Genomic DNA, 23,112 nt, shown 5'->3' on the forward strand with positions numbered 1-23,112 from the left:
GGGAGATCAAAGGGCTCTTCAGCGATATTTATGCAGGCTTGAGTTGAGGTGGGAGGATGCCTCAGTAGTGCTCTTGTTTTTCTAGAATAATGGATGCAGAAAATTCGTACTCCTTTGAGTCTCATCGTTCAACAAATGTGGGCTGGATATATTTGACTGTAATAAGTGCAGTGGACCAGGTTATGTAATAGTTTTTTCAGGCAAAAAAAAAACAATTGTTACACTCCCTCTGTTGAACTGTGAACACAACCGCGTTCGCTAGCTGTGTCTGCTCATCATCACCTGCTGGCAGCTTGCTTTCCATTCCTATAACTCTGTGATAATTGAGCAGGACTCATTCAACCTTGAGTTGTGTAGAAGTTGTACAAAATCTAGATGTACACTTTTTGTTTCCTTGTTCAACGCTCAAAATTTACACTTCACAAAAATTACTCTAGTTGAGGTGGGAGGATGCCTGGTCTTGTTTATCTAGAAGTAGAATAGATCAACGGATGCAAGAAATTTCGTACTTTGCGTCTCATGCATCATTTCAACAATCGTGGGACATATTTGACTTGAATGAATGCATGGTGGGCCAGGGTGTGTAATTTTTTGAATGGTGAACGCAGAAGGGCTCGCTCTGCTCATCACCTTTCAGCTTCTTTTCCTTTTATCCTAAGTGTACATTTTTATAACTCTAATAATTGAGTAGACTCATTCAACCTTGAGTGTTTGTTTTTTTACGCCTCTCATCCAGGTACAGCTAGCTGTAGTATATGTTCACTCAACCTTGAGATGCACAGAGGAGTATAAAATCTAACCACTAATGATTTTATCACAAGCAACGCAGGTTGTTGCTTCCATCTCAATCTATTCCCTGTGCAGAAACACTATTTCCAGGTTTCGGCATGGCGGACTTGTGTGATGGAGGGACTTTGCTCCGATCCGATTATGGCAAGTATCCCCGTGAGGAAAGTTTGCTGTGAAGGCTACTGTATAGAGTAAATTCCTTATAAACCATTGAAAATTATAGTCATCCCTTGTACACCGTTGAAATTTAGATGATCCGTCCTTCAATGCCACCGGTTATAATTTTGCCCTTATATGTATTCCATTACCGTTACAACACAGTTATGTAGCTGTTAAATGAAAGGTGAAAATATAAAATTACCCCTAGATATGATGTAATATTTTCCTGTTATTATCCCTCCTATAGTCTTATGCCATTTCACTGAAGATCATTTTTCCTGTTGCCGTGTGCGTGTACTGCAACTCTGCGAGGGAAGTAGACCTGGTGACAGAGACCAAGAGCTGGTACAAACGAAGAACAAAGAAAAAAAAAATCTAAAGTCAAGCCCCGTGGCGCTGAGTGGCATGTGCTGGCCAGTAGCCCAGTGCTGCACCAGCTAACGTACGCTCACCGAAATGTACGTGTCCTGATTGCGTGTGGGGCCGAATTCACGCTCACGGCCTGCTTATCATTTCAGCTAACGTACAACGCTTTGCTCCCTTACAGTTGGAGCAGCATAAGCAAGTTTTTCTTACTACTATACTGTACCAGTCAATCAGGCCTGGAATGAACTACTTTCCTCAGTTCATTAGTTTTGTGCTTTAGCTTTCACAATGACTTTTCTCTGATGGAACTCTCAAACATTATTTTCCATTCCTACCACGGGAATCCAGATGTGAATACTACGCCATCAGGGAACGTTTTTTTATTAAAGGGAAAACTCCTACTGGTTATATATATAAATAGTAAAAGAGAAAAGGTACAGACTCGTGTCAAAGTTTTAAGAAACAAAAAAGGTAACAAAGAAAATCAAAACTATTACACAAAATTGTCTAGCCCTTGTTTCATAAAATTGTGTATGGAGGCAAAACTCGTGTCAAAGTAGAACTAAAGTGAACTCTTTTCTGAAGGAGGAGGCAAAATTCTAGACGTCAGGCCTGATATTCCTGAAAATGAAATCATGGTAACGTTGGGCCACCTCTGTTCGTAAGAAATTGTGCAAGACAAACATGGTAAAGCTAGCCTAACATCATGAGTAGGAAATTTCAAAACAAAAATTGCTAACGGCGTAAGCAAGTTGAATAATGTCGTTCTCTCAGCGGAAACCATTGTTCATTCTGGCTGGATAACCTGATGTGGGTATATTCCACCAGGAGTCAGGAGACATGGTGTTACACTGCTATATTATTGGCGTGAAAATTACGTAATAAGGCAATGCAAACATGCATGGCAACGTTCTACGTGCGCCTCTCAGTGTGGGGTATTTCAAAACAAAAATATGGATAGTCGTTAGCTTCTTAGGTGTTCAAGCTTTCCATCTAAGCCTGAGAGGTGGATGTTAGAACGGCTGTATTTATGTGCCCTAAGAAGCAAACCCATTCGGAAATTGAAAAGCCTTAAACAGTGGCAGATCTTGGATTGTACCACAGGGTATGCCGTGAAGATTTTTCCATATACAATTAGGTATAATCAATACATAAAAATGGATTTTTTTCATATACAATTAGGTATAATCAATACATAAAAATGGCATCATCCATATATAATTCATTAAAAAAATTGAACATTTGACATAATTTTATGCAGGAATAAAAAATAAATTGTCAAGTCTTAAATTCAACAACCAAGGGAACATATCGTGTCTGAAATATGCCTAAAACAAGCTTACGTGTCTACAATGTCATTAGTAGTTCAAATAGATGCATTGTTTTTCCTCTTTGTAATTCAATAATTCTACAAACATAATATGCAAGGTGCAGCATTAGCATTATTGATGATTAATTCTAAAAAATAAAATCAGATGGGGTAGCTGCAGTTTCAAAATTGTTGTTCCATATGTGTGGATAAAAATTCTAAAGTAATATAGCTGTATTTATAGGGACTATGTACCTCAGTTTTTATTATGTAAGCTATAAGTGACCGAAGATAAAGCATACATGATGTCAAGGAAAAAATTGATCAATATCAACCTTTGCATAGGATTGTTGTTACTAGACTTCTGGCGGCTGAGAGGCTAACTCACACGAAACGTACGAGTATGCACCACAATGGCAAACGGCAGTAGTCCTGCACGGCAGGCTAGCATGCCACAGGCGGAAGGAGCAAGGCGGAGGCTGGCGGGCGGTGGGATCGCGGCCTCGAGGAACTGACTAGACGATGCGAACGATTTAGCTTGGCATTCATAGTTTTTTTCCTCTTTTATATAGTACACAACATGTGTTGGAGCTAACTATAGGTTGATCCATAGGGTATGCCATGGCCCACCCGGCATACTCTGTGGCTCTGCCCCTGGCCTTAAATTAGGTTGGCAACAGGGCTTAGGGACCCGTGGGGATCGGATCTGCCCCGTTTGGGGGTGGGTATGGGGCTGGAAATCCCCCCGCGGGGCTAACCGGTCGGGGCACGAAATCTAGCGGGGCAGGTTCAATGAGGAATTTGTACCTGTGGTGCCTTGAAAAACTAAAAAAAGAAGCAACCTATATAATAGGCAGCCCAGTAAGGCCCGGCCCATCAAAACCAGCCCTAAAGTACACAATATATGTATTTTCTCTACCAATAACAACTATGTGGATCTGACCAGAACCATATTATTTATTTATGCTTGAAGGAGAATAAGTCTATAGCTACAAAAAACTTTCTTCCCTAAATCACTGAAATCTTTACACTATGATTTAGAAAAATATTTGCATTATTTGATTGATGATCATGCCGAGTAATTAATTATGAGGGAGAGGCCGCCCCCACGGCATTTTCACGAAAAGAAAGAAAGAAAGGTCTTTTTTAGGAGAAAACTCCTAAACCCCACCCCATCCGTACACAGTACTGCATATGGAGGGACCAGCGACCAGGGTCGGGTCCAACTATATATTGTCCTTAATATAATTATCCCTCCTCCTAATATTGAGATTGCATATTTTGAGCCCTAACCTCATAACCCCAAACTCTAATGCCTCTGCAGATCATCACCTGAGTTGTGAAAGAAGACAATTAAAATCCTATCAAGAGGCTCGAATTACTTAGTTTGATCATGCGTTACAAAAATTGGGTGCTTGAGATGTCCAAAACACTTAGCATACGAAGTGAGATATTACATACCATAACGATGGCAATGTGGAAAAAAGTTTTTATCACAAAAAAACTACAATAATGGTCCATCAACGTTCACTGCTACCGAATAGAGTGAATGAGGCTATTGGACAAACCCTTTAAATATGTTAAGAATATATATGGGAATGGAAGACATCACGAAATTAATAAATCAAAAACTTCCATGGGGGATTCGATTGTGGAGTGACTCCAAGAGTTAGGTGGCACTCGTTCCTGAAGAAGGGTTAATTGCTCAACTCAAAAGCGGGGACAAGTTCGATGTGCTTGCGTGATCAGTGGCTCATTCACAGATAAAGCCTCAACAAAGCACCTTATGTATATTGAAAATAGAAATGGAGTGATAGAATAGGGATTCCTGTATGTGCATTAAGTGAACTAAATGTTTAATTTATTTTTCAAACAAAATGCCCACTAACAATTCTGGGGAAAACATCATCGAGGTGTGGGAGCTTCTTGAGTGGTGAAACACCACATGAATTATGCAACAACAAAAGAAAATGCTGGCATGGTGACAGCACATGAATAACAATCAAGAGAAAATGCTGGCTTCTAACCATAAAACTGCCCATGTCAAATATATCATCCAAACAAAATGATCATGAAAAACCCAAGTTCGAATATTCATAGAAAAAGTTTAGGCTGAAACCACAGGAAGTTTCAAAGTAGATTGAAAAATTTACTGAGACCATAGCTCATAATTGAATAGCAGATTTCTCTACAAAGATTATCTGATTTTCTTTGGCAAAAAAGGAATAGTGGGAATCCTTTAAAAAACTAATTAATTCCACGTGCATATATAATAGGTGGAAATTGAAATGCACATCGACATCGTCACCTACAAATCAGTAAGGACAAGTGACACAAAATTTAAAAGTATCATGTTCGTAACATCTTATAAATACTTCTTTTTTTTTGAAAAGATTATAAATACTTCTCCATTGCATCATTCATGATCACTTGCCACTCGAGCCATCTTGTATAGACTCTTCCATAGTACCAATACTTGCTGCTGGAGAAAGTGGCACTAGTAGCAATGAGAATTTCTATATATGACAGTTCTCACCCTATACCGCCTCTGAGCCTATCCACATTGTCCAAAAAGCATACTTCCGTTCGATCGTCATTCAACGGTTGTACTTCCAGCTTTGGTCTCCTCTCACGCGCGCATGTTTCTTCAACGCACCGGCCACACGTATTCACATTTGCTCTCTGCCCTGCTCTTCTGCTTTGAGAACAGGTCCGAACAGGTCCCAAGGTCTACACTTTCCGACCTAGAGCGTCTTCTGGAAACTTCCAGAGTCCCTGCCTCGCCTTGTCCCTGCCGCCAGTGGCGGCGATGGCGAACATGCAGTTGCTGGATCTCGCGGTGGCGGCCTCCGCCACAGCCTCGCCTCGCCGCCTGCCGTTGCGCTGTTTGTGCGCCCAACTCCTCCTGCTCCGCGCCGCCCGGACCCACAGCTCGTCGGTGCGCTCTGCCGCGTGCTCGGTGACTTCCACGGCTTCACAGGGCGCGACGGAGCCTCTTCTCTGGTGAAGGCGCGGCGTGGCGAACGTGCTGCTACTGCGGCTCAGGGCGACGTCCTTCGCCGCAGGCTTGCCTCACCTCGCCTCCTGCCGCCCGGCACCCCCCGCTCCCACCTCCAGGGAAGATGCTCTCTTACTCCGTTGCCGCCGCTCCACCCTTGCCAACCCCCGGCCTCCCTTCCCTCTAGGCCTCCATAGTTCATTCCGTCCATGAGCCCCTACCGCCATTGGCGTCATCCTCTCCCAGGGCTGACGTGATGGTACGCTGGTGAACCACGACACCACTCTGCTGATGAAAAATAATTAAAGTATTCGGGTTCGGAAGGAAGCACTACTCCAATTTCAAGCGACATTCACTCAATTTTGGCAACCAATCTGTAACCGACGAATTGCACAAAAATTTGTCCAATGTCTACATCATCCCAGCACCACTCATCTAGAGAAAAATCGAAGGACCTTAATACATCCGAAGCTAAGAAGATGAGTGGAGCCACCGCACTGACTACCAAAAACATCTCGCATCGCCCTTTGTGCCTAGCATATTGCACCATCCGAGCACATGGCAAATAGTCGGATTCCAGTAGTGATCGTTTCCTTCATCTCGCTTCACATCCTCCTGCTCTCATCTTCCTCCTCGGCTTTGGAGTGGGCAGTTTTGGCATAGGTGGAGATTTGGTGCTTTTGTGGACTCGAGATATTGAGGTGAAAGTGCAGAGTTATGATAAATTACATATTGATGTGGAGATTTGGGATCCGGGTTCACAGAGAGCTGCTTGGAGATTTACAGATTTCTATGGTGAATCAAGGAGGGAACTGCGGTATAGGAGTTGGGATCTCCTGAAATTGCTACAGAGCCGAGGATCGCTACCTTGGTTGTGCGCGGGCGATTTTAATGAGATTCTCGATGCTGGAGAGCAGTTTGGTGGTTTGGTACGGGCGGAGCGGCAAATGGATGGTTTTCGCGAGGTAGTGGAAGTTTGTGGCTTCTCTGATTTGGGTTTTATAGGCCTTCCATGGACCTGGGATAACAGGCAAGATGGTGATTGGAATATTAAAGTCCGGTTGGACAGGGGACTTGCGTCAGCTAGCTTCCTTGAGATGTTCAGAGATGTAAAGGTCTGGCATGTTCAAACTACTGAATCAGATCACTGCTGCTTGATGATAGATTGTTTTAAACAAGCAAGAGGTCGTCGAGGGGGTCGCAAAATTTTTCGGTATGAGAACATGTGGAGACGATATCCATCTTACACTGATATGGTGTGAACTGCTTGTGACTCGGTGAGTGGGGCGACCAGCTTGGCGCAGCTTCATGCTGGGCTTGGCAGGGTGAAAGGAACCATGCAGGAGTGGGATCAGACCACCTTTGGCTCTATACGCAAAAACTTGGGTCAGCTCCGTAAGGAGCTTGAGTGTGTTCGGGGGCAGCTTGCTGGATCGGGACCGTCACGGGTAGAAAGACGTATTATGTCATAGATTTCAGAACTCCTCTCTAGAGAGGAAATTATGGAGAAACAGCGTGCACGTCTGACTGGCTAAAGGACGGAGATAGAAATATGGCAATGTATCATGTGCAAACCAACCTCTCCGTGCAAACTGCAAACTATGGAAATTTCAATCTGAGCCATCAGATCAACAGCCAAGGGGTACGTGGGATTGGGTAATTTTACAATCTGAACCCGCTCTTGGATTGGGTAATCACACTTTTGCAAATCCCCCTTCCACCTCTCTGCGTCTCTCCCCTTGGATGTTGATCTGATGGCCCAGATTGAAGTTTTTATAATTTGCATGAAGAGGTTGGTTTGCACCTGATATGTTTTCTAGAAATACAGCCTTCTACCAAGCAAAGGCGCGAGGAAGGGCCAGAGTTAACAGAATTATACTTCCCTTCGGACGGAAGATGGAGGGGTTGTAATGCAGCTGGAGGAGTTGGAGAATGTAGCAGAGACCTTCTATACCAACCTTTACATGGCGTAGGATGTGCTAGAACCGGAGGAAATTATATAGCTTGTCCCGGTGAAAGTGACAGATGAGATGAACGAGTCGATCAACTTGCCGTTCACTGCAAAGGAGGTTGAAAGGGCTTTGTTTATGATGGGACCTAGAAAGGCCCCAGGTCCGGACGGTTTTAATGCTGGCTTCTATCAATACCACTAGGATATTTTGGGGCCAAGTATCACGACAGCAATGCTTGACTTCCTAAATGGGGGAGATATGCCTGACGAGATGAACAATACTATAATTTCTCTAATCCCAAAGGTGAAAAACCCTCAGGAGATGAAACAGTTCAGACCTATCTCTCTTTGTAATGTAGTCTATAAGATTTGCTCTAAAGTTCTAGCTAATAGGCTACGACCATTTCTTGACGAGATTATTTCAGCGGAGCAAAGTGCTTTTGTACCAGGAAGACTGATCACAGACAATGTCTTGATTGCATTTGAATGTACCCACTATCTGAAAAGGAAGAAAGGAAAAACTGGAGCGTGTGCTATCAAGCTAGACATGGCAAAAGCTTATGACCGTGTTGAGTGGGAGTATCTCAGGAGAATTATGTTGAAGTTGTGTTTTCAAGAACAATTTGTATCACTGATTATGAGGTGTGCAACCTCAGTGTCCTTTTCTGTCAGAGTTAATGGATCACTATCAAAAGTGTTCAGACCAACACGGGGGATTCGACAAGGTGATCCCATATCACCATATCTATTCCTGTTGTGTGCTGAGGGACTTTCTTGTCTTCTAAAGGGGATTGGTCCAGTGCATCTGTCCAGGGGCGTCCGTGTTGGCATCCATTCTCCATGGATTTCGCACCTTCTCTTTGCAGATGATTGTATTATTTTCTCAGAAGAATCGCAGAGAGGGGCTGACCGCCTTCAGGAGATTCTTGATGTGTATAGCAGGGGATCGGGTCAATTGGTGAATCGGGACAAATCAGCAGTTTTCATCAGCTCAAACTGCAGTGTTGAGATGAAAACAGTGATTCACCAAGGGCTTCACATTGAAAAAGAAGCATTAAGAATACTAGTGGAAATTGATGCCTCGATGACGAATAACTTTCATCACAGAAGGATCCAAATTCGTAGTGCAAAGAATTCTGTGATGAATTTTTGACTATTAGTGACGAAATTCGGTTCGTCAAAAATGGAGCATCGAGTTAGGTCTGCCTTGATGAAACAGACAAAAATTCACTAAAATATTTTTTTGATGACGAAAGGAAATTTCATCGGGAAACCAGTTTTGCTTCGTTGACGCGTCGTTGAAACGTCACTGGAGGCCTAGATCCACGTGTGCACGTCCACGCTGCCAGCCGCCATGAGACACGATGGCGCTCCATGTGGCTTTGTCCACGCTGGCAGCTAACGTGGCTAGCAGCACGTGTCACAAAGAGGATAGCGACGTGGCGAGATGGTAACAATCATGTGGCGATATGAGCAACTGACACGTGTCATCTTCTAGTTTTTCCATGTGTCCTTTCTCGATTCGTCCACATGTCATTCTCTCGGTGACCCACGTGTCGGTGCCCATTGTGTCCACGTGTCGTGTGCCTATTGGTCCACGTGTCACTTTCAAGGTGCTGCACGTGGCGTTTTATGGATGTTTCACGTGTCGGTTTTTGGTTGTTCCACGCGTCATTTTCATACAGATGCACGTGGTGCTTTCGTCAAAAAACCATTTTGTCACAGAATTTTTTACTGGGCTGGTTCTGGCTGGCGCTAGCCACATTTTTATTATTCCATTCCAGCCCAGCCAACTATTTCAGCCCAGCCAGCCGAATGTTTTGCATTCTGTCACAGATGAAATGATGCAGCAGGAAATCACAGAAAGGGAGCCACATAAGTTACAACCACATATAGTTCATAACACCACTACAGACAACAGATATATAGTTCCCCATAACACAACAGATAGTTCATCGCACCACCAAAATAGTTCAGAACCTACAAGCACCGGAGGTAATGACAGGATCAGGGCTGAGAAGAGATACCAGCAGCGTTCGCCTGCAAGATTCTTTGAAGGATGAGATTGTTCTCTTCTTGTCGCTTCTTCATTTCATTATACAGTTGTTGGGTCTTCAGCAGCGCTGCCTCTGCTGCTTCACTCCTCTTCCTGACCTCAGCAAATTCTTCAGTGATAGCAGCTTCTTTTTGTTTCTGCACAACAAGTTCTTCAAGTACCGCTTATTCTGCAGCTAATGGAGTCTTCAAGAAGTGAGTGGATAAACCAGCATTCTTGAAGAAAGTGGAGTTGGAGTTGTCAGGCGAGATGACCTTGGAAACCACCTCAACGCTACTCAATGGTGCCTGCCCATCAACAACAGCTTTTGCTCGAGTAGTTTCCATTGACATCTACAAAATGCATAGATGAATTATTACTTCACTAATTGTAATAAAAGAAAGTAGTGTACCAAAAATACTGGGAACAAAGGCAGATTGGATAGTTACTACTAAATAGTGTTAACATGACACACCACTGAGTCAAAGGGGCAGCCATGAGCTATGCATATTAAAACTATGTGATGCAGCATGTACAGAGCATTGGAAAGATGATGACAAAAGCCTTGCAGAAACAACTAAAAGCCTTATTTAATCATGAAATTCTAACTGCTGCAAAAGAGCTGGAATTGCAAATGTCAACAAAACTAGCCGAATCCTGGAAGAGTAAGGAACCATGCAAGGGGACTTACAACTGCTTCTCTAGCGGCATCACTCATACCATTCTTGCAGTTTGTATGGCAAACTTTGAATGCTTCCATAGCATCGAGTTCTTCATCAGATTCCTAACTGGCTCTTGGGATTCCTCCCCGTCGACTTCACTGCATTCGGTATCATTCTGCTTGTTATTGTGTTGATGGATATACCAAAATGATGGTCAAACAAACAACGAAACTATGATGATCAAGCAGGAATAACTGACAATAGGACTTGCTACATGTGTGTGTGTGTGAGCTTATTTCATTAACAAAGCAAAATAATGAAAAGCTTCCATTACAAGAGTGTTGAGACTTACATATTCATGCAACTAGGCAACGTAGCAGCGAGATCCTGTTGCTTGAGGCCACTTGACACGTCCATGGTTTTGCTTGTTCTGGTCAGAGACTCCCTGCATAAGAAATTATATCTTATCTAGTCTCCATCATACGTACATATTTCAAAGAACAATAAGAGCAATTACCCTGTTGCGCATATTTGACCACTTATCAACAAGTTGAGACCACTATGCATTAGTCATGTAGGCGACAGGAGAGGTTGTGGGGATCTCATTAGCATGACGGCCAACAAAGTATTTCTTCTTCAACCTATACCGCCTCTGCCGTATGGCTGACTGGAATACACTGACATAAGCATCTTTTGTTGGCTTGTGGCTTGGGTCAATTGCTAACCTTCCCTGGTGATTAATTGACATCTGAGTTACACGAGGGCCATATAAGAGTTCAATGTAAAAGAGGAACTAGCAGATAGGCACTCACAGATAGCTTTTCCACGAAGCCATCAAAATGTTATGTATGTTGCTTGTATTCTTTCCAATGGGTCAAGATAGGAACTTGACCCCTAACAATAACGCCAGCCTCTGATGCAAACTTGGCAGCTTGCAATGGATCATGCGGCCTTAGGTTCCCCTCAACAACAGTTACGGGCAACCTTCTCCCCATAGCTTTTGTCATCCTGTCAAGCATAACTCCCCTGGTTGCTTCCCTCGCCTTCCTCGGGCCACCTCTTTGTGTAGGTACTGCAATTCAAATTCACATTATTGAACAAGTATACAAACATTAGTGCAACAGTCTTGAGGGTAATATAAGAACCAACCTTCGGATATGGGATCATCTTCGGGGATAGGATTGCCCTCGGTCTCATCTTCGTCCAGGCCGCCATCATATGCATGTGACCAGTCCCGATTTTCTGCAACTGGTGTCAATTCTGCCTGAGCACTGTCACAACCGGTACTATTTGCTGGCACTGGTGATATGTTTTCAGACACATGTTGTTCAGGTGCTCCTATTGTCTTCAGCCTATTCAATATTCTTGATGAGCCTGCATTAACAACTTGACGAGCCTGCATTAACAACTTGTGCTTATGCTGTTATATATGATCCTGATTATAATTTTTCTAATATTTTATGGGTTCTATTGGAGGGACACGTAGTTCAATTTGAACATACTTTTCAAATTACTTGAAAGTTTAAACGGTCAATATGTAGACTGTTGGGTTTAATGGGCCGGAAACCTACCGTAGGCCTTTTTTCTAGTCCAGTCCGATTCCTCATGGCCATTCATCTGCCCATCGACGGCTGACGATTCAGATCCCAAGTACGGTCGCAGCCGGTTGCTGTTCTCCGGCGCGGGTTGACTTCTCGTGGAAGCCACGAACTTATTTATTCAAATCGGTTGACTTCTCATGGAAGCCACGAACTCCTTTAAATCGACATTTGCAGGACCATCGGTATCCTCGCCATTTCCACTACCACTATCTCGGCATGATGCCTGGAGGTTTGTCGTCCTGCTCTAGGCGCTCGCCCCACTCCGATGATGCTGGCGACCTCGGGCACCAGCCGTCGTCCACCGATGCAGGCCGCGGAGGGGTTGCGGGCACCCCGCTGCGTTCCCAGCATTCTCCAGCGGTGGCGGCGCCGTCCTCGTCCACCTCTACTGCTTCGTCACCGCCAAGTACGTCCACCTCCACGGTCAACATTCCTGCTGAGGCATTCGACTCCGACTCCAACACGCAGATGGAGACGGATCCGAATGATGACGACCGACGGGGCTATTGCAGAGCATACCCCGAGGCCCTGCTCTGCGCGTCATCCGCCGTGGTGACAGAACCTTCCGGTGCCCTGTTTGGCCTGGCTTGGCGAGCCGATGGACTAGTCCTAATGAGTTCAGGGATCATGTCGTCGGAAAGGCCAAGTCCCGCGCCCTGAGGGAAGACAACAAGAAGAAGTACAACCGGCATTGAGTCCTGGCTCGGAATGAGGGTTAGATGCTATGAGCCCTGTTCAATTAATGTAATTGTGTTGTTCAATTGTTAGTTGTTCAATTAATGTAATCGTGTTGTTCAATTGTTTGTTGTTCAATTAATGTAAGATTATTGGATGGATAACAATTCAGGAATAAAAATTCAGGGATACAAATATTTCATAACACCTTTAAACAGATAGGGGATAACAATTCAGAGATACAAACATTTCACAACAGCTCTGAGCAGATAGGGGATAACAATTCAGGGATACAAACATTTCACAACTTCAGTGAATAACATAATATTGCACTAATTAGTAGGTCTTTGTTCTTCGCCGCAGCAAAATACAGAGAAGGGGCAACATGTGTCTCCAACGGCGTCTTCATCGTCAATGTCATCACCAATTGTCGTAGAAGGTTTCCGGCTAAGATCCTGCGCCTGATGGCAACACGAAGGTCATGTGCCATTTGACATATCTTACAGTTGACAATGCAATCAGGTAAGTTATAAATCAAAATGAGGGGTGCTGGAGTAGCATATGAGAGGGATCCTTACAACATGCGGTGGCATGACCTCTCCATCGGCGTCTTCATTGTCAATGTCGCCTTCAATGGCACACACAATCACCGTGATGCCTAGAAAACGAAACTCATGCATCCCCTCGGCCTATGAGAAAACCACGGTCACTATACATATATATGGAAGGATAGTACATGATGCACAGTTCATTTGACAGATTCACTCACTCAATCAAGCCAAGTATCTAAACTTCCTACAATTGAATCGCAACTCGCTTCAATCCGAACTACTCTCCCGACAATCCAAGCTATAGATTCACTCAATCTAATTAGGCATCGAAGTTCAACATGATGAATCAATCTAATTAGGATCCAAAGTTGAGCAACGGTGCTTGAAATATTAACCTTGTTCTCAGGTGCATGCGCACCATCATTGGCCGCATGCGTGTTGACGCTCACTAACGATCATTTTCAGGCGTCAACTTGATCAGAAAATCATGAGAGTTTGCATTTCTTATACGCATCTTTATCCAATAAAGTCTCTAAACCACACTTTACCTTCTAGAAAATGCAAGTTGTGTTTTTGAGCTAATATGCAGGTTGTAAGCACACTTTGGCCCGACATAAAATCATAGAAATTATCAGAGCGACGATTCAGGCTCAATTGGACCAAGTGTAGCCCAAGAACCACACCAAATCCACTCAATACAGGCCAGCACCAGCGTGGACTAGACAAGGCAGCCTAAGACAGCCCACCAGAGGAAGTTGGGGGCGGTTGGCGCCACTGGCAGGCCGGCCGACCTGCCTGGTCGGCCGACCGGCCCGTGGGCCCCACCGCCTTAAGCTTGCTATGTGGCGACGTCTCATTGGCTCACAATGTCGGTTTGTTGAGGAATGGCAGCTTCTCACCTGTGGCTCCCTGCTATAAATACAAGGGGAGGGGGGGGGGGTAGAGAATGAGAACACACACACACCACACTTCCTCTCCTCTCTTGCTCATCTTGCATAGTCTTTAGGCTTAGTGGAGTTTAGGAGAAGCCTAGGAGTCTTCAAGTCGCCGGATCTGCTCGAGAGTCTGGTATGGGTTCATCTCTAGCTCTCTCTTGTAATATTCGGTCGTTTGTAATAGAATTAGACTATGGTTACCGATATCTGCTCAAAGTATGTTCTGAGTTATCGGGTATATTCTTCTTGTCATGGTTGCGTTATTATTCAATGCTTGCATTACATGATCGCCCTGTGCTTGAGATGTTTATCGTATCATTCTTAGAACTCTATCAACTGCTCCAGTATTCGTATGTTTGCTCTAGTGTGATGTCTGTCCATCCGGAGGGTGGGGGCTCCACGCGGGACACTAGAGTATCCCTTACTAGTGTAGACATGGTGTCTAGATTAGCTAAAAGTTGCTGGATGTCAACTATACCCACGGTTTGTAGAGGTAGCCGGCCGGTGGTGACAGCCCTGTCCGAGCCCGAGTAATCCTCCACATTCGGTATGGGGGGTAGGAGGTACATAAAGTCACCAGGGTGTACGGGCTCCTCCCGTTACTTCGATTGCGATCTCCCTGTTGTGTAGTTTAATCTATGACGATCTAACCAATTAGATAGTATAGATATAGCTAGCCTAGCACAGTTGACTCGAGCTCTAACTTCTGCCTTACTCCCGGCCTAGAGCACCTTTTATCTTTTTTTGTTTATTTATCCAAGAGGGTAGTTTGTGTGTGTGTCACACTACCTCCTACCATATTATATATCTTACCCCTGTTTATGCATGAGAATATCCAATCTAGATAAAGTTCATCAACTGGTCTATATATCTCTTCACCCACCGCCTTCCCTGTGGAAATATAAATGACACCCCGGTATACTCCTGGGTAAAATGCTACAGCGGTATTCCGTGCGCTTGCGGATTTATTCGTAGTTCATGAAATACCTGCCACCCCAATTGGCGTATGCGGGCATCATCGCTGTTTCTCGGTGGTGATGCTGGTAGGCGCCAACAATGAGCTCCATCGTCGGTGTTGGCGGCAACCTCTGGAACATCCCCAATGGCTACTGCATGCGCACCATCGTCGGCGTTGGCGTTGGCCCGCGCCCTCGTAACACTCCTCAGCACTCGCCCCGACGAGGACGAGGGGACGCGGGCGGATGCGGCTGATGGAGTACTCGGGGAGGCGGGCCGACGACGAGCGGCCGCTGGGCGGCGCCTCGGCCTCGCATTGGGGTCGCTTGAGAAGCGACCCCACTTGTCGCGCGCTTGCATGAGCAAGGAATGCTCGTCGCGTTCCGCCATTGCTACTGGGGTGCAGAACAAGGATGCGAGGGGGAGCAAGGAAGGCGGCGATGGATTGGAAAACGAAGTCGCCGACGACGGAGACGGAGAAAACATATCTGCAGTCAACCATATTGGGGGAGAAGGCGAAAGGGTGTAAGGATCGACACTAGGCCTAGAGGGGGGTGAATAGGCCTGTTCAAAAATTTCCTGAAAAAACTTGGCAATCAAAACATCAGAGTCGGATGATCCGGCCTATGTCGGATCTTCCGGACTTCCCAGGTCCGGATGATCCTACGCAGGGTCGGATGATCCGGAAGACGAAAGGAATCTTGTACCAGATTTGAAATCTACTTAGCTTTTGACGATTCCTTTTGAATACAAAGTTGACAAATGAAATAAATAAGCCTGTGAACAAGTTCTACACAAGAGATATGCTACTAAAAAGTAGATCGGGTCAAAACGAGCTCAAGAACAATATGAAGAACAAAAGTAAAAGAGACACAAGATTTATCCTGAAGTTCACTCCACAAAGAAGCTACGTCTCCGTTGAGGTGCTCACAAAGAGCAGGGTAGCCTTATAACCCTTTTTCCTCATCCAATCAACCACGTAGGAGGACTGAGTCACTTACCATTGTTCTCACGAAGAGAAGGGGTAATACAAACTTTCAGAGGCTGGAGGCTCAACCACAAAAGAATGGGAGCTCACCGGCACCTCTAACCGTCTAGGAGCAAAGCTCCAAGAGTAACGAACGTGAATAGATGAATCAAAGGTTGTTTCAGGTGCTTCTTGAGATGAACAAGTGCTAGCTCACGAAGTTCTTACACACCAACTCCCAAATCTCACTTCCTCTCAATCCCTAGGTGAATCCTTGCAAGAATCAAGCTTTTGGATGGAGGAGAGTGGAGGAATGAATGCTTTTGGAGCTGGATTGGTCGTGAGGGAAGAGAGGAGTAAATGGGGGGGGGGGGGTGGGGTATTTATAGCCTCACACCCGCAGGTGACCATTATGTGTGTTTTCTGTGGGTTCCAGATCATCCGGGGTAACCTCGGATCATCCGAATGGGTAACAGAATAGGCTAAAAACACACTGGAAAACTCCCAGGTTCGGATCATCCGGCATAGAGTCGGATCATCCGGAGTCACTCAGAGACTACCAGGCGCTCAGAAAGTTCCAGGTCCGGATCATCCGGGGTTGGACCGGATCATCCGGACTTGAACAGAGAGGTACATGCGCTCAAACTCACTAGGGCCGGATCATCCGGCCTAGGACGGATCATCCGGCCGTGACCAGAGCCGAAATGGCTGTGCAGGCTGGATCATCCGGCCAGTGCAGAAACAATTGTGCAACTTGTTTTTGTGAGTGTAAAGGGTGTCTCTCATGTGTGTAATTCATCTCAATAAAACACTTTAACGACCTAGATCAATCAAATGCATCCCCCTTGATAGTACGGTGATCCTATACTCAATTTCAAACCGAAAATTAGAATTAAAACTCCGATAGAATCCACCATACAATGAATTTGAATTGGGGGCCTTCCATTCATCTTCTTCTTGGTTATTTTTATTTATTCCTGCATACATCTTATTGAAAGCATCATATCCCAAATTGTGATTGTCAAGAATCACCAAAATCAATTTAGGGGCCTAGATGCACTTTCAATCTCCCCTTTTTCGGTGATTGAAGGCAATACCAATTTGGGCTCATAAAGGGAGGAATAAAATGCGTGAAATGTAAATCAAGAGATAGGAGAGCTCCCCCTAAATATGTGCATGAATATCTCAAAGCGGCCTCAAATTCTAATGCACATATTTAAGTGAACTCCCCTTAAAGCATTGCAAACATGTGCTTTAGTGTGAGAATATATCCGTGATGCATATGACAAGATCAACACACAATTAAAGTGAGAAATAACATTATATTGTCCATCCATAGGCATCACACAATAGATAGATATCAAGTTCAACCACACACTAGCAATTAAGTTTTACAAATTAAAATGGTTCACGTGGCACACACCACACATAACACACCATTACATAGTTCCTTACATGTCCATACATGAATAAAAGCGATAAATGATAAAGATAGATAATAGGGGGTCTCTAAGCACCAAATTCACTCCGCCTTTGGCATCAAGCTCCAAAAAGAGAGCTACTCATCATTGTCACCATCGCCATCTCCATCGGACTCAGTCGCATCATCATCACCTCCCACTTCTTCTTCATCATCATCTCCACCGGGAATCTCTTGACCGCCGTAGTCAAGCTCAATATCATCATTACCAAGAGGGTTTTCTTGGGGCACAAAATCATCCCAAGGGTTGTAGATTCTAGGAGGAGTGGGATAGTCCCAAGGCTCACGAACTGGGGAATGAGGAAGGTAAATTTTGGTCATAATTTCCTTTTGCCTCCTCACCAACTTGAGGAGTTCCTCATCCAAACGCCTCTTCTGCTCGCGCATCTCTTGCGCATTTTGGCGACACATATTGAAACAAGCAAATACTCCTTGAGCAATCATGGTCAACTTGCTTTTCTTTGCTTTGGAAGCCTTGTGTCCCCTAGAAGTAGAAGGTCCCACAGTAGAAGGTCCCGCAGGAGGAGATGAGGGAGCAGCTCTAGAAGATGAAGCACCAGGGGTAGTGGAAGATGGATAAGCACCTGGAAAATCTCCCAATGGTTTGATTCCAGTGCTGTGAGTGCCAATATGAAGTGCTTGCTTGATCTTGCCTTTGCTTGTACGATAAGGTGCATGAAGGGTACTATGCAAGATGTTGAGCTGTGTCACTGTCTTACTCATATGAAAGATGTAAGGAGCATAGTGACAAGCACTAGTAGAATCATATGAGAATTCAAGAATTTCATTCCAAATAAATTCCATGACAGAAAACTTGGGCTTTCCAGGAGCCATATGAGCCAGCAGGTTCTTTGCCCTATGCGAGATGTCAGAATCACCCCCTCTTGGAGTGAGAATGAACCGAAACAAAGTGTTGAACAGTCTGTAATAAGGAGTGAGTCCCTTGACCTGTCCATAGACTATATCCCCATAGGCTCTATCATACATAAAATGCATCTTGGAAGGTTCAAGCTCATTATCTTCATGCAAGTCCAACTTGGAGTCATCTCGGTTCACAATATAGCTACCACAAAAAAAGACAGAGTTTCCAGTATGCCCAAACAAGATGCTGAAGTCAGCCATATTGTAAGTGAACCTTTTTCCTCCAAGATGCCAATGAATAATTCTCCCATTTTTCTCAATAAAGAGTGTGGCATAGAATTGTGCCACCACCTCCTCATTCCAATTACATTGGAAGCTCATGATGTCAACCAAATCCATCTCCTGACAATGAGCATACACTGCATCAACCACATCTTTGACTGAAGCTGCTAACCTTCTCAGATAATTTCAATCAATCCAATTCATTTCTGTGGTGACATGCTTCATGGTCATGATAACTGACTCATACCAGTCAGCCTGATGTGGAAACCAAAATCTAGCATCAGCAAAGAAACTGCCCTCTTCCTCCCTAGGATCCTCACTATATCTTAGATTTTCAATAGAATTCCCACCCCTCTTGTAGTTTACCATAGCAGGATCATGACGATCACGAGTGGGACATCTGATAGAGACCATAGAGTCCACAAGATATGAAAAATTGATATCTTCATCAGGCTCTCCTATTGGACTCCTAAGAGGTGCTAAGGCTGAAGAACTGGACTGTGCACGAGATTTCCTTGGAGGGTTACCTCTGCCTTGCCCTGGAGGATTGCCTGCACCATGACCTCTTACATTTCTCTTGCCATGAACTTCCCATTCAGAGCTAGGTGAATAATCATCTGAATCAGAGTCGGTGGAGCGACGCTTCTTCTTTGAAACCTTCATCTTCACCATCTAGACAAAAGAATATGGGAACATAATTTAGAACTTGACCGAGAAAGGATGTGAATTTGTGAAAAAGTGGTACACTCCCGTGCCCAGCCAGATCATCTGGGTATGGGTCGGATCATCCGGCCATCCGGCTTATATCCGGATCATCCGGGTCGGCTCGAGGACACCCCTAAATCACGAATCCAAAGATTTTAGCCCACCAAAACTTATGAAACTCTAGGCATGACCTCTAGATAGATAAAGAAAGTGATTGACCAGAGGAAATCGCCTAGAACTTCCTACATTGAGAGATCGGGGCAAAAAGATTTTGAATGAAAAACCTTGAGTTTTGAAACCGAGGATTTGACCAACCAAAACTTGTGAAACTCTCGGCATGAGTTCTAGGGAGTACTAGGATCCTATCCCCTAAAGGAATCGAACTAGAACCTCCTACATTGATAGATCGGGTGATGGGAGTTTTGAATGAAATACCTTTGAGTTTTCCCGCGCGAATCAAGAAGTTCCGGAGAGGTCCGGGTCTTCCAATGCGTGGGGAATCAAAGGGGCTTGAGGGCTCGAAGATTCCTCGGTCAAATCTTGAGATTGCCGCGTGCAAGGTGAGGAGAGAAAGGGGGGCGGTGGTGGAGAAGAAAGAAGGAAGAGAGAGAATAGGGCACCCTACGCCGCCCCCCTATATATAGCAGAACTGTCAGGGCCGGATGATCCGGGGGTGCGCCGAGTCATCCGGTGGGTTCCAGAGCTGGACCGAGCTGGGAGGCCGGATGATCCGGTGGTGGGCCGAATCATCCGGACCATTCCAGAGAGATTTTAAGTAGCTGAGTTCGAGGGGTCCGGAGAGTTTTTGACAGATTGACATGAAGTGTGAACTTTTGATACGATGAGAAAGGTGTATGGACATATAAGATCCTTGACTCAAAAATGATCAGCCACAATCAACAATACATAACCATGATCATTTGAGCCAAGGAATGATCCAAAGATCACAACATCAAATGTTTTGAAAAACTCACATAAATAAGATTTTTCCTAGTCTAGGCATCAATACAAAGTGTATGCAATAAATCAAGCTATGTTACGAGAATCCAAGATATTTAGCTCACTTCTAAGAAAACAAAACCTTTGCTCATCGAGAGACTTAGTGAAGATATCGGCTAGTTGTTTATCGGTGCTCACATGACTTAAAGCGATATCTCCTTTGGCTTCGTGGTCTCTTAGGAAGTGATGTCTTATGTCAATGTGCTTGGTTCTTGAGTGTTGGACAGGGTTATTGGCTAGTTTAATGGAAATCTCATTATCACACAAGAGAGGGATCTTTTTGTACTCACAGCCAAAGTCACTCAAGGTTTGCCTCATACAAAGTAGTTGAGCACAACAAGCACCAGCTGCAACATACTCGGCCTCGGCGGTGGATAGCGCAACGGAATTTTGTTTCTTAGAGCTCCAAGACACCAAGGACCGGCCAAGAATTTGACTCGCCTCTTGAGTGCAGCATCATCAATATTAGACCCCTCCTTTTCACCTGAATCAGATGTTTTCCATCTAGACTCACCACATGTTGGACATGTATCCATGTCAGCGTATTCCTTCCGAAATAAAACACAGTCATTGATGCATGCATATATCTTTTGGTAGTCCAGTCCAAGATCACGGACTACCTTTTGCACCTTCTCCAAAGTGTCTGGAACACAATGACCTTCAGGGAGCACAAGCGAGAACAGCCGAAGAACAGCCTCTAATGCACTGTTACTAAGACCATACATGCACTTAATCTGAAATAGCCTGACAATGAAAGATACTTTAGTAGCCTCCTTGCATCCTGGATAAAGTTCCCTCTGCGCCTCTGTTAATAATTTAAAGAATGTCTTGGCACTTTCATTCGGCTCTTCTGTTTCAGTACCTATGATATCTCCAGATATCGCACCACGGATTAGTGAGTTAACCAAATCCTTCATAGAATCACTGTCACCTGTTGCACCTTCACTGCCATCCCCCTCACCGATGCCCTCATATGATTCTTTTTCTTCTCCTTTCCTTTGGATAAAACTTTCAGAAAACCCTTTATAAATCAAATGAGTTCGGACTTTTTCAATTGTTCTGTAGGACATTGAACGACATCTCGTACATGGGCAGGGTGCCGTTTCACCTTTAGATGTGCCAGCAAATGTAGACTCTATATATTTCTTGAATCCTTTTTGCCACTCTTCTGTTTGTTGCGGTAGGCGCATCCAAGATCTATCATTGCCCGAAGACATGATCCCCAGTCTCTTCAATTTAAATCACACACTAATTAAAGAGTTCAGTGGCCTGCATGCACAACAATGAAAAGGCATACAATTTAATCAATCTGCCTTACTACAACTCAATTCTATCGAAAAAAATATTATTTTACACAATGCACACAGTTTTGGGTAAATTAGCTGCATATTTATTTTACTTCCTAAATTATACTCACCAGCCCCAAGACGAACGATTGTCCTTTGCCTTCCTCCTCTTGCTACACGCAATGTTTCAAATTATTCCTCTATCATATGCAGAGTGCCAGCAATAATTAGAATCCAAGGTCGAACTTTTTGATTCAGAATTAAGGCTAAAGCGGGAATCCCTGATAAGTCTTACTGCTATATCACATCACAATTGCACAAATACTTTATACAAATCATAAGACATGAGCCATTAATTACGACATGCAAATAACATTTATTAGGAGCCCTCCATACTTACTGGCGTGCGTTGTCCGCCGGCTAGCTGGCAGCCGGATGACGACGAGTCTGATCTTCAAGAGGTGAAGGGGCAGGCAGCAAGCGCATCACATCCCCCACGATCTGCTGCCCCTTGCCCAGCCGGCGGCCGCTTGTTCGTTGCCCTGCGCGCCCTAGCTTGTGATCGCGATCAAACCTCGCGATCAACGGGCAAGCGTGGCAGCAGGTCACGCCTCGCGATCGTCGGGCAAATCGCGGCAGCAGGGTGCGCCTCGCAATCCCTAGCGATCCAATCACGACGGCATCTGTTTTTTTTTCCTTGGGCTCACTAGTTGGTTAATTGGATCTAATAATGTACGTATCATGCATGGATTAGTTCACATATAGGTTGTAATGCTGCAAGTAATCATAAATGAGTTGTGATGATGTGGTGGTAAGACATGTTTTCCTTGAAGGTGAGGTCGTGTGATCAACTTCCGTTTCTCCATATTTTTATGCGAAATTATTTTTTCTTGTCCAACATTTATTTTCTCCTGGCCAACATACTATATATAAATAAATTACTGCCAAACATCAGAATAAAACATTTGTGTATTGCAGTGGTAATGCTTCTAAGTTTTCTCCTTGAGACCACGGTTCAAGATCCATGTACATTTTTTTTCTCTCATTTTCAGTTGTTCTTCAATGTGCGCCACATTTATTGCAACAACCGGATCAACCATACATCAATAAAAATATTTCGTGGCAATACCATATTCTTTCCTGCAACCGCTTCTGTACTTAGTTGCAATATAATCACTAGTTTTGCAACACAACATAATGGTGGCAATATTATTTACCAATCGCAATGACTCCAAGTTTTGTGGCAAAAACACTTATATATTGCAACAAAAACAAACTTTATGACAACAACAACCAAACTGTGGCAAAAAGATCATCATCTCACAACCAGATTTGTGATGGAGGCGAGAGCATCAATGTTTTGCAACCAAATTACAAAATCGATGCAATACCACCAATCTAATGCAACTAATTCGGTGTAGTTGCAAAGATTTCTGTGGCAATAGGCCTAAAATCTAGTAGTGCAAACAAAGTTGTGAGACGGATAACAAATTGTATCCCAATTTTTCAATCCAATAAACATTATTAATTGAATTATTGTGAGT

At 44.2% G+C, this 23,112-nt stretch overlaps 1 protein-coding gene across 1 annotated transcript; it reads left to right on the top strand.

The window, feature by feature from the left end:
* The first annotated feature begins 12,086 nt into the window (after positions 1-12,086).
* LOC120640005 (putative protein TPRXL) lies at positions 12,087-12,530 on the top strand. The gene has a single exon (XM_039915912.1). The coding sequence runs from the start codon at positions 12,087-12,089 to the stop codon at positions 12,528-12,530; it is 444 nt and encodes a 147-aa protein (XP_039771846.1).
* Positions 12,531-23,112: the final 10,582 nt, after the last annotated feature.

The sequence above is a fragment of the Panicum virgatum genome, chromosome 7K, assembly GCF_016808335.1.
Source record: "Panicum virgatum strain AP13 chromosome 7K, P.virgatum_v5, whole genome shotgun sequence".
In the NCBI taxonomy this organism is placed as follows: Eukaryota; Viridiplantae; Streptophyta; class Magnoliopsida; order Poales; family Poaceae; genus Panicum; species Panicum virgatum.